The sequence below is a fragment of the Eretmochelys imbricata genome, chromosome 4, assembly GCF_965152235.1.
Source record: "Eretmochelys imbricata isolate rEreImb1 chromosome 4, rEreImb1.hap1, whole genome shotgun sequence".
NCBI lineage: Eukaryota > Metazoa > Chordata > Testudines > Cheloniidae > Eretmochelys > Eretmochelys imbricata.
The window spans coordinates 122,280,850-122,298,790 of NC_135575.1; the positions used below are offsets into that span (position 1 = coordinate 122,280,850).

General features: G+C 42.8%; 1 protein-coding gene across 1 annotated transcript in view; it reads left to right on the forward strand.

Annotated features, from left to right (window-relative positions):
• Window positions 1-17,941, forward strand: part of SORCS2 (sortilin related VPS10 domain containing receptor 2) — an 838,677-nt gene that overhangs the window by 781,120 nt on the left and 39,616 nt on the right. Inside the window, exon 14 of the mRNA XM_077814654.1 lies at window positions 72-179. Within this exon, the coding sequence (XP_077670780.1) occupies window positions 72-179 (108 nt within the window). The remainder of the gene's footprint in view (window positions 1-71; window positions 180-17,941) is intronic.

The following is a 17,941-nucleotide window of genomic DNA, read 5'->3' on the forward strand; positions in this document are numbered from 1 at the left end:
TCCAACAAAATACCATAATTATAATATTTATTTAAGAATGCAATGAATGGAAGACATTTCTCTCTTTAAAGGTTCAGCATAGATGAAGGTCAGACATGGAGCACACATAATTTCACCAGTACATCAGTTTTCGTAGATGGGCTACTCAGCGAACCTGGAGACGAGACATTAGTCATGACGTAAGTTTTTGTTTATTTAGGCTACCTGTCAGCAATGCACTTAATCATGGGCTTAACTTTAAACAGGTGAGTAGTCCCTGCATCTGGAGCTTTAGTGTCTTGCAATCATGTGGCCTTTCACCATGACCAGGTCTGAACAGCACTAACAAGCAGCCTATCCTTAAAATGATCTGAATCAGATATTTCAAATGTAAATACGAAGCATTGTGTTTTATATTCTGTTTTTCATAATTATGACCTGAAACAGTGGAAAATTATGGGCATAAATGGATATCTGAAAACTTTTCTTTCACATTATTTCCCCTCTGTTTTCTGCATACTCTAAGGTGTTATTCAATAATAATAGGTTTCTTGCTTTTTATGTTATAGAAATTGTCTTCACAGTGTAAACCAATATGCTGTTGTCCTAGTAACCTAGTATTGTAATAAATTATGTGTAACCAAACATCCTGTAAAAAAATACTCATTCTCCCCACTTCTCTGTAGTTTTTGTGATGGATCCTATTAATAGAATTTAATATAAATATGGGCCTGAGCCACAAAGTTTGCTTTCATATATGCACTTTCCCACTCTGGTCCCAAATTCTAATATTATTAAACCATCTGATCCTAAGAAACAAATACTCAATCAGTACCTCTATCCTTGTGTTGATTGGAGGAATAGGTGGGAAGGGAAAATGAAACTTAAACCCCATTTGCACATATTTGGGAGCTGTTTTGGGACTGGCAGAGCCCCGAACACTTAAGGGCCCTGAAAAGTAGAGATTGGCCTGAATACAGTGTGTTCCCAGGGGCTGGAAATGGAGCTGCCGCATTGCTGTGTCAGCAGCTTTTCACTGACACGTGAGCCCATCTACACACCAGATACTCCCTGGAGCTGTTTCCACCCCCTTTAACACCCCTTCTCACCACCAGAGTGGCATAAAGGGATTGCAGCACAGAAGCAAATCGGACCCACTGTAATTAGAGCAGATTCACCCTGTTGAAAGCCTCAGAGATGAATTTGGCCTGTTGTCATCTCACTATCTTTCTGCCCCCAAAAGCAGGTCATATGATTTCTTGTTGTACTTTCTGGTCTGGAAGGAAATTGAAGCTTTCTCTGTTAAATCTTCCTGGGATTTTTCTCCTTTCCCAACCTTTCTTCCCTCTGTCAATGGTGAAGGATGAGATCATGGCTTCTTGTCTTGTTAACTGCTGGTACCAAGCTGTGTACAAACCACTGGGTCTGTTGGGGATGTTGAGGGAGTTACTATGCCTACCTTACTCTTGGAAATTTTGAAAGTGCCCAGTCTCTTAGAAACCTACATAGGAGAAGATTCACTCCCCATCTAAATTTGGGTCTCCCACTTAGCCACCTCCTACAACTAACTGTTGCTGCTATGGTGAGCTATTTTTGCCTCTGTATATCTAGGTATAAAATTTTACAGAGAGGCTGTTATGCCACAGTTTAAGATTTCAGGAAGTTAAAATGTGGTGCCATTTTGAAAAGTGACTCTAAATTTCCTCATTAGATTTCATGTTCATCTCTCATTATTTCCATATCTAATTTGCTTTGTTTACAAGTCAAAAGATATATATATATATTTTTAAGCTAACAATCCAGTGAAGTCAGGCTGGGATTTGAGAATCAAGCTTGGTTCTTTCTTTCTGAGGCATTGTTCATCCCAGAATTAAAGTTTGTTTTGTTTGTTTGTGATTTCCTCTAGGACAGATCCAGTTTTATCCTATATTCCAAGGACCTGAGCACAGCTCTGTTCACAGCTAATTAATACGAATGTTTCAGTTGACATAATGTGAGAGAATGCTGGGAAGTGACACAAAGTGCCACTCTTGCAGGGACTTAACATGTTGCCTTCCCAGTGGTCCCAGCATTTATAAGTGTTGGTAGGAAGGGGCACCACATTGCTCTATCATTGGACATTGAAGCTGGAACTCCATATTTAAATTTTCACTTAAATCCTAACATAGACACCTCCATCCACTGAACTCCCTCTCTTCCCCGCGTCAAAAAAACCCAAGTATTAGAACATCCCAAGTAGAGTTTTGTCCTCAAAAAGGAAGGTGGGCGAGAGACCCCATTAAGTCCATGAGGGACTTTGCTATTGTTATTGATTTTATGTGGAAGGCACTCAGATACTGCGGTGATGGGAAGCAATATAAAACCCTAAAATAGAAAGATAGATAATCCAACTGTGAATCAAAATTTTAAAACATTATATATATATATATATATATAAAATATTATACAAATATAATTTCACATGGCATTTGCATCTGGTTCTGGTTTAATATACATGATGGAAAGCTTCTTCAGTTATTTCTTTCTTAGCATTTTGTGTATCTCTCTGTTAAATCAGTAACTCATTCCAATACAATGTTTTTCTCCCCTGTGTTTGTCACTGTCTGAGAGTAGAAATAACTCCTCCATTTGCCAGTTATTTCTTAGTTTTTACACTTGCCTGAAGCTGTTTGGCTAACGTGCCCTTGGAAAACCTGGCATGTTCTATTTCAGCATCTCTTACAGATTTTTTTTATCTCATTTGATCTGTAGGGATATACCATCACTTTAATCTAAGTTCTTATCAAAATAATCGTTGGCACTTTCTGTGGGGCCATAGATCCACACACAGCACTCTGGGTTTAGGGTCTGTGGATAATATGATGGAAACTATTGAACATGAATTGCTTGGCTTGCTTAATGTAACATTTCTCATTTGAAACATCACTGTAACATTCAAAAGTGATTGCAAGAGATTTTCTACTTGTTCATACAAAACTAGTGAATAAGGGCCTATGATGACCATTTGGGCAGTTTTTTTCATGCCATAAGGGCAACTGGACTTCCATGAGATTATGCCACTTAATTTTTTTTTTAATCTGTACATAATGGCTGTGTGAGGCACTGCAAATCCTCTAAAACATGCAACGTGTTAAAAATACGTCCTCCAAAGTATGTAAGATACCTATAGCTCTGATCTAAGATACATAGATTCATGAGCAAAGTTATCATCATCTTCCGAACTGTGGATCTGGGGATCAGATTCTCATACTTTTACTGCAGTTCAGCAGCACCTTACCGCACAAGCAGTCCTACTGAAGTCACTGAAAGCAGAGTAAGTTACTATTCAAAGTAAGTAGGGCAACCACGCTCTAGTCCTTACAAGATTTGAAACACTGTACCATATTCACCAATTTTGTATGAATTAAAGGGAAGAAAACGTTCTGCACAATGTGTTGCTAGTTGTATTTATTTCAGCTTGCTTACCTCACCTGCCTAATGCTTAACACATATGAGTGCCCTTGCCTGCTTGTCCTGTTTGATTTCATGTCAAAAACCTTCTGTTATACTTCCTCACTAAGGGCATGGCCACGGTGCAACTGGAGATGTGACTGCAGCTCAGGTAAGTGACCCTGTGCTAACTTTAGTCTAGCGAGTGCGGCTGAAGATAGAAGTGGGCTAGGAGCACGAGTGTGTTCACAGAGTTCTGGGCAAGCCTGTGCAGACCACACTGAAATTTGCACTCTGCTGCGGCTTCGCTGCCACTTTTAGCCGAGCCAGCTGCACTAAAGCTCGCACAGGTACGCCTCTACAAGCTGCCAGCATGCCTTCAGTTGACATGTGGACATACCCTAGTGTGAGGAATCCAGATCCTCCTTTTAAAACCTCACACTTTTCGGGTCAATGATTGATTTTTACAGTAACTTGCTGCTTCTGAGAAACGTCCTCCACTGGGATACTTTTCTGTAGAAACATATCTTCCACCTTTTCCATGAGACAGAGGTATGAGACAGAGGCTGAGTTTTCTGCTGACAGGACAAACTGGTACATACTAATAATTATGGCTCTGATAGCAAATTGATTAGAGTATCTTCCATCACGAGGGATCCCCAAAGCACATTACAAACTAGGGAACTGCTTCTGCACCTCTTCCTTGGACGAAATTCTAATTGGTTTTGGGGGTCTGTCCCCTCTTCCCCGCCATCAATAGGAATATTGTCCAAGTAAAGAGTGCAGGATCAATATACTCTGCTTACATCATGAGAGATGGAACCATCTCTGGCATAAGAGGGCAATAACCAGTGGTGGGTGCAGTAACACTGTGCAAGTGTATGGGGAGGGTACATTTTGGTTAAGCCTTTCAGGGCTAATGCATGTTCCTTCAAAAAATGTCATGGGATCTTTTAGGTATACACAGAGCAGATACAAATCCAGGGCAAAATCCTGGCCCCCATGAAGTCAGTGGCAAAAGTCCCATTGAATTAAATAGGGTCTGGATTTCCCCCTCGGCTTTTAAGATTTCATCCAAAAGATAGATACACAATAAACATTATGGGAAAAGGCATCATTGGACCCAATAAGATCCCGAGTCTGTGCTCCACTGAAAGCAAAGGTAGGAATAGTTCTTTAATGGAAGAAACAATCACAAACCCAGTGTGTTTTGTTTATCTACCTAAGGAGGTTGGAGAGACAAGGTGGGTGAGGTAATATATTTTATTGGACCAACTTCTGTTGGTGAAAGAGACAAGCTTTTGAGCTACACAGAGCTCTTCTTTGGGAGGAGTGGGGTTGGACTGAGCCAACTTTGGCTGTGACTTGAACCTGTATTTTATGTCTAAATCTTAAAACATTAAACCATTCCTCAACCATATCCAAAATAGATACATGCAAATGACAAAAAATATGCATTCCACTCTGTTCTACTAAGTTTTGAGCACTGTGAAGTATATATCTTGTGGAGAGAACATGTGCCATGTAGGCATCAATATGCAGTTGTATTGTATTAGAGTTCTGTAAGTAAAGAACCACATTTCAGCATTCATTGTTAATTCAGTGAGGATTTGTTAATGTTTTTTTCTGAATTAAATGAAATAAGTACAGTAATTTTATTTAAAATAACACATACTCAAATACAGTCATTTTTATTTTGTCTTAAGCTCTTAAAGAGTGAAAATTACTACTACATAATGTTATACTTTATAATATATTGCACTGGGGAAAAAAGTCTGTCTTGTACTTACTAGCACTGAGTTGAGTAATGGCCCCACTTAGTGGAAAAAGGAGGAATTTTATGTATGTCTGAAATACTGACAACTCTCTTAAAAGTAAGCAGCTTACATAGGGAAGGTTTCAAACCTGTGTTTTTTTAAATAACATAAACAATGTGCATTATTGTACCCCAAAGTCTAGTTTAGTTAGAATTGCAATATAGCCCTGGTATCTGTGGCATCTTTGATAGAGCAGGCCACAAGGACTTGTGGACCCATTTGTTGGGCCGTGTCATGGGGTTGATTCACCTGCCACCCTTTGGGAGGGGGGTGGGGTGCGTTACAACCCCACAGTAGCATCTATAGGACTGTCCTCAGTCACGGGGCTGCGTGGCCTTGTGGCCTTAGTCAGTGATGCAACCCTTGCAATCGGCAGCATGGCCTAGTGTCCAGAGTCAGTAACTCAGCCCTGGTTATCAGGGCAGTGCAGTCTAGCAGCCGGAGTCAATAATACGGCCCTCGCTAGCAGGGCAATGCGGCGTAGCAGCCGGACTCAATAGTGCTAGTGAGCTGGTGGGCAGTGGCTAGGATAGGGGACCCGGGCCTGCCCTCTCCACTGGGTCCCAAACCAGTGCCCTGTCAGGGGTGGGGCTGCCCACTACCTGCTTGACGGGGATCCTACCAAAACACGCCAAGCCTGTCTTCGGTTCTACAACCACTTCCCCGCCAAGTTTCCCTGTCACTTCCTACCCGACAGTATCATATCTGGGTCTCCGCAGCCTCTTCCCTCTCTGTGGCGTCCCGAGCCAGTGGGTCGGGGTTCAACTCTGGCTGGTTGGCTGGCCTCCACGACCTGGAATGCAGGCAGTCCTCCACCAGGAGTATCAGCAGCACACCTTCATCCTTGCCGGTGGTCAGCCCAGACAGAGCTGATGTGCTGCTTTTTATATCCTGTCTCCAGTTGGAGCATGCCCAGCAGAGCCGAGGGGGCATGGCCTCCTCGGCCCAGAGGGAGTGGTTAACCCCTGTTGCACCAGTGTGGGGTTCATACACCCTGTCACAGACCAGATGTAGGGATTTCCTCAAGGGAGTTTCCTTATAGGGATTCTATTTCTTCATGCATTGAAGCACCACAATGTCAGATATCAGCAACTGCTCACGTTCCTACAGAGTTCTTTGCTGGGGCCCTGCAAGGTTCCGTAATGTCCGTTCTGATTTTTAACATGATTATATGGCTGCTGAGGGAGGTCGTGAGATCTTTGGACTGTAGTACTATCAGAGCTGTTATTCAGTTGTCTGTCTTTCATTAAACTCAGCTTTCATAGTCTCTAGTGGAAGCAGGATCTTGGATAAAAACTAGCTAGTGTAAGCTTGATCCAGACAAGATAGCAGTGATATTAGTGGGTTACATATTAGAGGGAAACATTTGGAGGAACTGACTAGATTTGTGACTGCTGTCTCTACTTAGGGGACAGAGTTTTGGGTTCTTAATGGGTCAATTGCCCTTTCCCGTGTGGTAGTGGTGGCACAATATGCTGCCTACAGGTTGTAGCTATTCATTTGCGATGTGGAACTCTTCACAGTTATCCAAGTCTGTATCAATTCAGTGTGTGATGCTACGATGTACTATTTCCTGTTTCAGGAGGACAGTCCTTTTCTAGTTCCTATGTCAACCAAACAGTGGAGATGGGCTGGGAATTAGGAATCTTGATCTAACATAAAAATAATTACGTGTTTTATTTAAATCCTAACTGGGCTTTTAATCCATTTGATCATATATTGTTGTAATTGCTTTGGCTACATTATGGTGACACCCACACTCTAAGTGAATGTAGCCTGAGATCTCTCTACTCTTATACGTTGGAGTCCCAAAAAGGGATTTCATACCCATCGTAAAATATGTCAAGCTGGCCATAAATTTGGTTAAATACTGAATCTGAAATTGCATTAGCCCCAGAATAATAATTGCTGAAATATGAAACAGTTTAAAATGTATTTTCCTGAGACAGTAAGTCCTCAGACAGTCCCAGTCGTAGCTAATATATTTAATGCAGGAAAGGAAGCCCTGTTATAATGAGCAAATCCCTAATCACACTTTGCAGCATAATTTATTTCCATGGATGCATCCATTTAAATGAAGACTTTGCTATCCATTTTGCAAGTGATTTAGGCAGGGAGTTTCATAGAACTTGAAGGGTAGAGCCCTGCACGGATACAAAATTTGTATCCGCATCTGATCCACAATCCGCAAACATGGTCTGTGGACCTCTGTGGATATAAAGCAGATATCCACAGATTTTCAAGGCTCTGTTGAAGGGGACTAAATGCTGAACTGCCACTGAAAGGCAATCAGAGTTGGGCACTTGACTCCCTTCGAACCTTGGAAAAGCTTTGAATACTTGAGAATGTTTTATGATCAGCACAGCATATAATGAAAAGGAGTACTTGTGGCACCTTAGAGACTAACCAATTTATTTGAGCATAAGCTTTCATGAGCTACAGCTCACTTCATCGGATGCATACTGTGGAAACTGCAGAAGACATTATATACACAGAGACCATGAAACAATACCTCCTCCCACCCCACTCTCCTGCTGGTAATAGCTTATCTAAAGTGATCACTCTCCTTACAATGTGTATGATAATCAAGTTGGGCCATTTCCAGCACAAATCCGGTTTTCTCACCCTCCGCCCCCCCCCCCACACACACACACACACAACTCACTCTCCTGCTGGTAATAGCTTAATTGATTATCATACACATTGTAAGGAGAGTGATCACTTTAGATAAGCTATTACCAGCAGGAGAGTGGGGTGGGAGGAGGTATTTTTTCATGCTTTGTGTGTATAAAAAGATCTTCTACACTTTCCACAGTATGCATCCGATGAAGTGAGCTGTAGCTCACGAAAGCTTATGCTCAAATAAATTGGTTAGTCTCTAAGGTGCCACAAGTACTCCTTTTCTTTTTGCGAATACAGACTAACACGGCTGTTACTCTGAAACAGCATATGATGTTATGTTTTTTCTTATGATTCAATCAGAAATCCAGAGAACGAGAGGAAACCAAGTGTAGTGACTGAATAACAACTCTGGGAGTATTTCCAAGCTCTGTCTCATATTTACTAGGGGATCTTAGGAAAGTTGCTTTACCAGTCTGTTCCTCAGTTTCTACTATGTAAACTGAAAAAATAATTACTTCCCTGTAACTAAGGGGTATTCTGAGGTGCTTGTATACATTTAAGGAAATAATATAGCTTCAGTAAGGTGGTTCAAGTTCAGATGGAAGGTCCTAAAGAAGTGACAGTATTATTATTAATGTGAAATAAGAGTCTCTGCTGTAGTGAAACAGGGATTTTGTGTAAGAAAATATCATTCTATTTAATTCCTGTTAAATTAGTTCCCCCTGATTACGAGCCTTATCAGTAATAGCGAGCATCCCTCAAGAATAAAGTTTAAATGAGTTAGCTTAAAAACTACATTAATCCTGTCTTAGCCACCAAATGATGCAATCAAATTAAAAAATGATGTGCTCATAAGTGAACTTGGTAGAAATGTATTAAGTTGTTATAGCAATTGGAACACTGAATTTAAAGTTATGGATCCCAAATTCTAGCAAATACAAGTAAATGAATTTCTAAGGTAATTGGAATTTCTTTCAAAAATTATATATCTTGGCACCATCTTTCACGGTTACTACAGAATTGATTTGATGGCTTTCTAATGAAATCCAATTAATCAAGTAGAATGTTTTACTAGCTAATGAATTAATATTATCTTGGTATTCATCTTATAATCATCACTTACACTGTCTCCACCATTCCATTTTTTCCTCATATGATTTTATTGAACATAAATATTTTGCATGTGAGCAATTAGATTATGATTGGTTTCGTGGTAACCAACATCAGATCCTTCATTTTTGGCCTTTCTTGGGATCCCATTTACAGTGTGTCCTTATTTCTTTCTTCTGGAGAATGCTCCTTTAGTTTAACTCTGGTGTTAGGGGTTTGTTATAGATATAGATAATGGGACTTATGGGGCCAAATCTTGAAAGCAGCTCAGTAGAGTGGATGCCCAATGGGTGCTGAGCTGTTCTGAAAATCTGGCCCATGATGTCTCTTGCCAAGGCTGGATGTGGTTATTTTAATAGGTGATCATGTTTTCCTCTGTTGAATATATGAAGCCATGGATTGTTACAGACTGGGACATGTGAACCCCAGAAGCTCAGGGATGAGCTATACTTTACCATGGGGAAGGCTGAATATGTGATGTGCGTGCGGTGTTTTATCTAACATTGATCTTAGCTAGATGGAATCAAACCAGCCCCCATGTGCATCTGTGTTTCTCCTTTGAGCAGGTGGCCTGCTGGGAAGATCCTATCACTCCTGTTAGCTAATAAGAAATTCTCCTTTAATTCATATAGTGGAGGTCTGTAATTTTGGCACTGAAGGGATTAAGATCTACTGCCCATGTTACATCTATGTGGATTACTTCATATATGTAATTTATGAACCCACATTTTATTACAGTGTCACCTACTTACTGCCTGAGTCTGAATCCTCAGTGAATTACAGTGATCCTTGTTCTTTCAAGACATCCATCCATCCATCCATCGTACATAGTTTTAAAGTCCTAGTAGTTTCACTGTTTTAATAGTTTATAGATAGATGGGGTGAGTGAGGTAATATCTTTAATTGGACCAATTTCTGTTGATCAGAGAGACAGACTTTCAAGATACCCCGAGCTCTTCTTCAGATCTGGAAAGGTACTGAGAGTGTCACAGCTAAATACCAGATCGATCATATAGCTTAGCATAAGTAGTTGGCACGTATTGTAAGGGACAATTCAAGATGAAGGCCCCTAACTCTCCTGGAGTCCCAGGACAAAAAAGGGGGTAGTGGATTACAGATTGCTGTCATAAACCATAAATCCAGTGTCTTTATTAAGACCATGATTTTTAGTGTCTAGCAAAGTTATGAATTTAAGCTCCCATGTTCATTTTTTGAAAGTGTTGTGCAAATTTCCTTTGCGGCTCAGGTATGATAGGTCAGATGTAGAGTGATCACTTTGTGAAAAGTGGCAAAGAGTCCTGTGGCACCTTATAGACTAACAGATGTATTGGCGCATGAACTTTTGTGGGTGAATACCCACTTCGTCCGATGCATGTAGTGGAAATTTCCAGGGGCAGGTATAAATATGCAAGCAAGAATCAGGCTAGGGATAACGAGGTTTGTTCAATCAGGGAGGATGAGGCCCTCTTCTAGCAGTTGAGGTGTGAACACCAAGGGAGGAGAAACTGCTTTTGTAGTTGGCTAGCCATTCACAGTCTTTGTTTAATCCTGAGCTGATGGTGTCAAATTTGCAAATGAACTGAAGCTCATCAGTTTCTCTTTGAAGTCTGGTCCTGAAGTTTTTTTGCTGCAGGATGGCTACCTTTAAATCTGCTATTGTGTGTCCAACGAGATTGAAGTGTTCTCCTACAGGTTTTTGTATATTGCCATTCCTAATATCTGATTTGTGTCCATTTATCCTTTTATGTAGGGATTGTCCAATTTGGCCGATGTACATAGCAGAGGGGCATTGCTGGCACATGATGGCGTATATTACGTTGGTGGACGTGCAGTTGAATGAACCCGTGATGGTGTGGCTGATCTGGTTAGGTCCTGTGATGGTGTCGCTGGTGTAGATATGTGGGCAGAGTTGGCATCGAGGTTTGTTGCATGGATTGGTTCCTGAGTTAGAGTTACTATGGTGTGGTGTGTCGTTGCTGATGAGAATATGTTTCAGGTTGGCGGGTTGTGTGTGGGCGAGGACTGGCCTGCCTCCCAAGGCCTGTGAAAGTGAGGGATCGTTGTCCAGGATGGGTTGTAGATCACTGATGATGCGTTGGAGAGTTTTTAGCTGAGGACTGTATGTGATGGCCAGTGGAGTTCTGTTGGTTTCTTTCTTGGGCTTGTCTTGCAGCAGGAGCCTTCTGGGTACATGTCTGGCTCTGTTGATCTGTTTCCTTATTTCCTCATGTGGGTATCATAGTTTTGAGAATGCTTGGTGAAGATCTTGTAGGTGTTGGTCTCTGTCTGAGAGGTTGGAGCAAATGCTGTTGAAAAGTGTTCACCCACAGTTGATATATGTGGTGTTTTTGTCTTTTATCATTTTTCTGTGTGAGTTCATTCAGGAGTGTAGTGATTATCTGGTTTCACCCATATCGTTGTTATTGGTGCATTTAGTGCACTGGGTGAGGTACACCACATGTTATGATAGACATGTGTAGGTCCTGTGGATCTTGAAAGGTGTTTTTGGTGGGTGTTGATCATTGTAGCAGTGGAGATATGTCCAACCGCTCCATCCAGGAGTACCGTGCTGGACTTCCCTTCCCTACCACTTCAGCCAATGATGGATCTACCTTCTGATGCATGGGATCTGTCTGTACCAACCTCCTATACTCCTCAAACACAGGGATGAAGTAAGACCTTTATTTCCCGAGGGGTATTTTTGCCTTACTGTACTTGCAGTCTCCTCTTCTATCAGGTCTGGTCCTCCTCAGAGACATCAGTACAACAGAGGAAACCATTTAGAGGAATCCATCAGAAGAAACTCCACTACATCTACAAGTCAGAGCATTCTTCCTTCAGTACTGACAGGGTGATTGGGGGAGGTCCTGGACGAATGGAAAAAGGAAAATATAGTGCACATATTTTAAAAAGGGAAGAAAGAGAACCCGGGGGACTATAGACCGGTCAGCCTCACTTCAGTCCCCAGCAAAATTATGGAGCAGGTCCTCAAGGAATCCACTTTGAAGCACTTGGAGGAGAGAAAGGTGATCAGGAACAGTCAACATGGATTCACCAAGGGCAAATCATGCCTGACCAACCTGAGTGCCTTCTATGATGAGATAACTGGCTCTGTGAATATGGGGAAAGTGGTGGTTGTGCTATAGCTTGACTTTAGGAAAATTTTTGATACGGTCTCCCACAGTATTCTTGCCAGCAAGTTAAAGAAGTATGGATTGGATGAATGGACTATAAGGTGGATAGAAAGCTGGCTAGATTGTCAGGCTCAACGGGTAGTGATCAACAGCTTGATGGCTAGTTGGCAGCTGGTATCAAGCGGAGTGCCCCAGGGGTTGGTGCTGGGGCCAGTTTTGTGCAAAATCTTTATCGGTGATCTGGATGATGGAACTTCAGCAAGTTCACAGATGACACTAAGCTGGGGGGAGAGGTAGATATGCTGGTGGTCCAGAGTGGGTCCAGAGTGACCGAGACAAATTGGAGGATTGGGCCAAAAGAAATCTGATGAGGTTCAACAAGGACAAGTGCAGTGTCTTGCACTTAGGAAGGAAGAATCCCATGCACCGCTACAGGCTGGGGACCAACTGGTTCTGCAGAAAAGGACCTGGGGATTACAGTGGATGAGAAGCTGGATATGAGTCAGCAGTGTGTCCTTGTTGCCAAGAAGGCCAATGGCATATTGGGCTGTATTAGTAGGAGCATTGCCAGCAGTTTGAGGGAAGTGATTATTCCCTTCTATTCAGCACGGGTGAGGCCACACCTGGAGTATTGCGTCCAGTTTTGGTCCCCTCACTACAGAAGGGATGTGGACAAATTGAAGAGAGTCCAGTGGAGGGCTGGGGCACATGAGGAGAGGCTGAGGGAACTGGAGTTATTTAGTCTGAAGAAGAGAAGAGTGAGGTGGGATTTGATAGCAGCCTTCAATTACCTGAAGTGGGGGTTCCAAGGAGGACAGAACAAGGAGCAGTGGTCTCAAGTTGCAGTGGGGGAGGTCTAGGTTGGATATCAGGAAACACTATTTCACTAGGAGGATGGTGAAGCACTGGAATGGGTTACCTAGGGAGGTGGTGAAATTGTCATCCTTAGAGGCTTTTAAGGCCCAGCTTGACAAAGCATTGGCTGGGATGATTTAGTTGGTGTTGGTCCTGCTTTGAGCAGGGGATTGGACTAGATGACCTCCTGAGGTCTCTTCCAACCCTAATATTCTATGATTCTCTATGACAGCACTGCCCTTAGAACTTGAGCTGATTTCTGCATCAGAGTAATCCAATGATCTGGACGAACCTGCGCCCCCTTTGAAAGAGACTAGTCTGGATAGAACCTTTAGGAGAACTTGGAGCCATCCTCCTCTCAGACATGACAACCAAAGGGACCTTTGGAACCCAATGTTTTGAGGGCCCCCACAGCCAATGAACTCCTCATATCAGCCTTAATTGGACACCCGGGATCCATGCAGGAATCACAGCAACCACCTTCCCTAGCCAGTACCTGCAGGCTCCATCAGCGTATGTGGCAGAGGCAGATCTGATGGTTCCAATGGGTGTATCATCCTCTTTACCCAATGAAGCTATTGCTCAGTTATCCCCATCCCCACCCATTATCCCCATCCCCACAGACAACACCAAGAGCTTTTACAGAGGGTTGCGACCGAGCTCTCTTGAGAGAGTCTGTGACATGCAGCATAGACTCCTGGACATCCTTCAACCCTCTAGCCCTAGCAACATGGCTCTCCCAGTGAACAAGGCCATTATGGAACTGACTAGCCCAGTGTGTTATCCCTCCCAGATTACAGGACTCCATGTCAACCCATCTAACAGGGGTGATAAATGCCTTGACCTTTTGGGGTGGAAGGTATTTTTATCTACAAGCCTCCAATATAGAATTGCTAAGTATCAGGCCCTGTTAGTGAAATATTATTTCACAAATTACACTAAATTTGTGCCATTCAGAGATAAACTTCCGCAGGAGGACAGGGCCTGATTCCAACCCCTCATCAATGAAAGCAAGCTGATGGCTAAGACATTGCCACAGGAAACAGTGGATGCAGCATGTACTGCATCTAGAGTCATTGCCCCACTGTCATGAGGTCCAAATTGTGGTTTCTCTCTTTAAGGTTTCCCTGGGAGGTTGAGAATACCATTGAGGACTTACCCTGGCTCAGTCTAATCTCTTCAGTGAGAAGATCAATGAGTCATTTCATTCCCTTAACAACTCTGGGACAATCCTCCATTCCCTGGACATTTGCACCCTGGCACCAAAGATGAAAAACCTCAAGCAAATCTACAAATCCAGCCCCCAGGCATTTTATCACTAATCATGTAAACCATCATGTAAACAGCAGAGGGTGCCAACCCCCAGATACCCCACTTCCTCCCTCAACATCTTCCGCTGCTCAACCCCACCTGTCACCAAGGAGTTCATTTTGATGGGACATTCAAGAACCATGTACCTCCATTGATGCCATTACATACTGTCCCCCAAACCTTCAGTGATCATCTCACCCTCTTTGTGCACACCTGGAGGGCAATAACAACAAACAAGTGGGTTCTGGAAATCATCCACTTCAGCTATGCTATCAAGTTTCTCTCCCCTCCCCCTCACTAATCCCCTCCTCAGCCCCTTTTCAGGGACCACTCTCAATAGGAAATTCTCCATCAGGAGGCAGTTTCTGTCCTTCAGCAAGGGACCATGGCACAGGTGCTTCATCACCATCAAGAAAGAGGTTCTACTTTGTAGTTCCCAGAAAATTGGAGGTGGGAGACCCATTTTGTATCTTCAGTAGTTAAATGTTTTTATTTACAAGTCAAAATTCTGAATGATTATGTTGGGATCAACAACTCACTCCTTAGGGGGGGCATGTGGGTTGTGGCTCTTGACATGAAAGGTGCTTACTTTCGTGTAGGTTTCAGAGTAACAGCCGTGTTAGTCTGTATTTGCAAAAAGAAAAGGAGTACTTGTGGCACCTTAGAGTCTAACCAGTTTATTTGAGCATAAGCTTTCGTAAGCTACAAGCTGTAGCTCACAAAAGCTTATGCTCAAATAAATTGGTTAGTCTCTAAGGTGCCACAAGTACTCCTTTTCTTTTTACTTTCGTGTAGACATTCATCAGTCCCCACAGAACTTTCCTTGGGTTTCTGGTAAGACAAGAACACTATTAGTTCAGAGTACTTTTGTTTGGACTAACCACAGCACAAAGGTCTTCTCAGTAGTGGCAGCCGAGGTGAGACAACATGGTTACACCATGTTCCCATACCTTCCCAGTTGGCTACTAATGGGCAAATCCAGTCAGGAAGTCCAATCAGAAACCATATTTGTATTCAGTCTCCTGGCATCCTTGGGAGTCTGCATCAACAAAGAAAAGTCCACTTTGACTCCCACAAGCACTATAGACTTTATAGAAGTGACCCTAGATTTGATCTCAACCATGGCCTACCAACCTTTGGAGAGATTCCATGCCATGAACAACTTGAAAAGAAAAGTCACTCTCAGTCTTCAAACCATAGTCAAGGTCTGTCTTTCCCTAGTAGGACACATGAGCTGGTGTACTTATGTAACTCCATTTGCCAGGCTCCACCTTCATTATCTGTAGGTCTGGCTCTGATCCGTTTACTCTCCATACAGAGACAACATGAACATCAAGGTAACAGTTCCTGACAACACTGTTCTCTTGTCCACAGCAAGTGCATGCAGGAATATCTTTCACTGCACCCACATTATCACGGATGCATCCCTCATAGGACAGGGATCCCAGATGGACCATCGGTTGCATATCGATCTACTAGAGCTGAGAGCAGTCCCCCTAGCCTGCAATCCATTCTTTCCACTGATTTCGTCCCACCAGATCCAGGTAGTATTAGATAACTTGATGAGTGAATTCTACATAAACAAACTGGGTGGAGCAAGATCCTTTCTCTGTGTGTAGAGGCAGTCAACTTATTGAACTGGTGCGTTAGAAACTGCAAAACACTCTTGGTAACATACCTACCTGGTGCACAGAATTCTCTGGAGGACAATCAGCAGACACTTCGCCACAGACCACGAATGGGAGTTACACAGTTGCATCCTGAAAAAGATTTTCACCAGTAGGGAATGCTATCACACGTTTGCCTCACAGACAAACAAAAATTCCATCCTTTATTTCTCCAGAGCAGGTCTTGGCAGGGATCTACATGTGATGCCCTTCTATTATTCTGGACAGACCACCTGAGGTATGCCTTGCCTCCCATTCTACTACTGCTGCAGGTGCTGTGAAAGAGTCACCACAACAAAGCTAGAGTCATTCTTATCACACCCAAGTGGCACAGACAATTCTGGTTCGCAGACTTGATGTGGATGTCAGTCTGCCCTCCCACTGCCATGTGATCCTTCCTGGATCTGGTGACCCAGGCTAATGGCAAGACTAGACACCCCAAACCAGGCCCTCTCTGCCTCACAGCCTGGTATTTTCATGGACACCAGACTTAGAATGTTCATGTTCAGAGACAGTTCAATCCATTCTTAATCAAAGCGGATAAGAGTCAACCAGGAAATGCTATTGGGCTAAATGGAAACATTCCTCCACCTGGATACAAAAGAACCATTTGTCCTCAGAGATGGAGGGCACTCCTGCTACTCTAGACTACATCCTTCACCTCAGGAAGTTTCACCTTCTGTTAGTTCACTGCTGGTCCAACTAGTGTCTTCCATTCTTCAGTGGATGACTAAATTATTTTTCTCACCCAACAATCCTCAGATTCCTGAAAGGCTTCACGGGAGCCTTCCAGCTGATAACGAAACCAACACCACAATGGGACCTCAATCTTGTACTTTTCTGCTCTTGAAGAAGAAATGGACGTTATTTACCTGTAACTAGAAGTTCTTTGAGATATGTCATCCCTATCTGTATTCCACGACCCACTCTCCTTCCCCTCTGCTGCAAATCTTATCTGATTCATGGTGAGACGAGGGACTGGAGAGGCATCAGTTCACACTGCCACTTATACCCTTAGTTCAGAACACCAAGGAAAACAACTACGCAGGTGTGGGACAACAGACACTGCTTTCAACAAATCTCTAATCTCAGGTACATGGAATGCAAACATACCCATGTGTGGAATGCAGATAAGGACTACACACATCTTGAACAATAAAGTAACCTCAATTTATGTCAGAGCTGGACCATGGCTCCCCTGTGAAACATAAGCATCCATTCGGAATAGTCCAGTAGCCTGAATGTTCTTGAATGGGATCTCTGACCTCCACCTAAACAAAGCTCATGGACATTACCTGCTCCCACCAATGTTTTATGATAGGTTGACAGTGTACCTACTCACTATACCTGGTCACCATCAACTAGTGTAGGTTCTGGCATAGAAGGAAGTAGAGGGGTAGTCTGAATAATATTAAAAATGTATTTGTTCTGTAGGAAGTCCTTTTTTCGGAGTCAGCAATGCAGCACTGGAACCACGCACTTGATCACACTTCTTGGCACCTGTGTCAAAAAAAAGAAAATATGAACAGATTGAAAGGTTCCATAATGCGCAGGTGACAGACTGTTCAGGAAGGAGACACAGAGGCAGATAGCTGCATTAGCAGAACATGAAGTCTGCATTATTTTAGTACCTTGCATGAGAAAAAGAACAGACATCAAACATGGCAAAAGGCAGTTCATGCTTGCCAGCCCAGCAAGTCATACTGCAGTAGGCATTGTGGAAAACCATGAGACTACTTAGGTAGTCATTATCTAGTGTATGTAACTCCCATATGAATATCAGCATATCCCATATGAATATCATCAATATAGCAGACTATGGCTCCCTTGTCAAACTGAGCTACAAAGGAGTGAATCCTGTAGAAACATTGGACATTCCTTCTAAACATTGGCATAGAAGGAAGTAGAGGGGTAGTCTGAATAATATTAAAAATGTATTTGTTCTGTAGGAAGTCCTTTTTTCGGAGTCAGCAATGCAGCACTGGAACCACGCACTTGATCACACTTCTTGGCACCT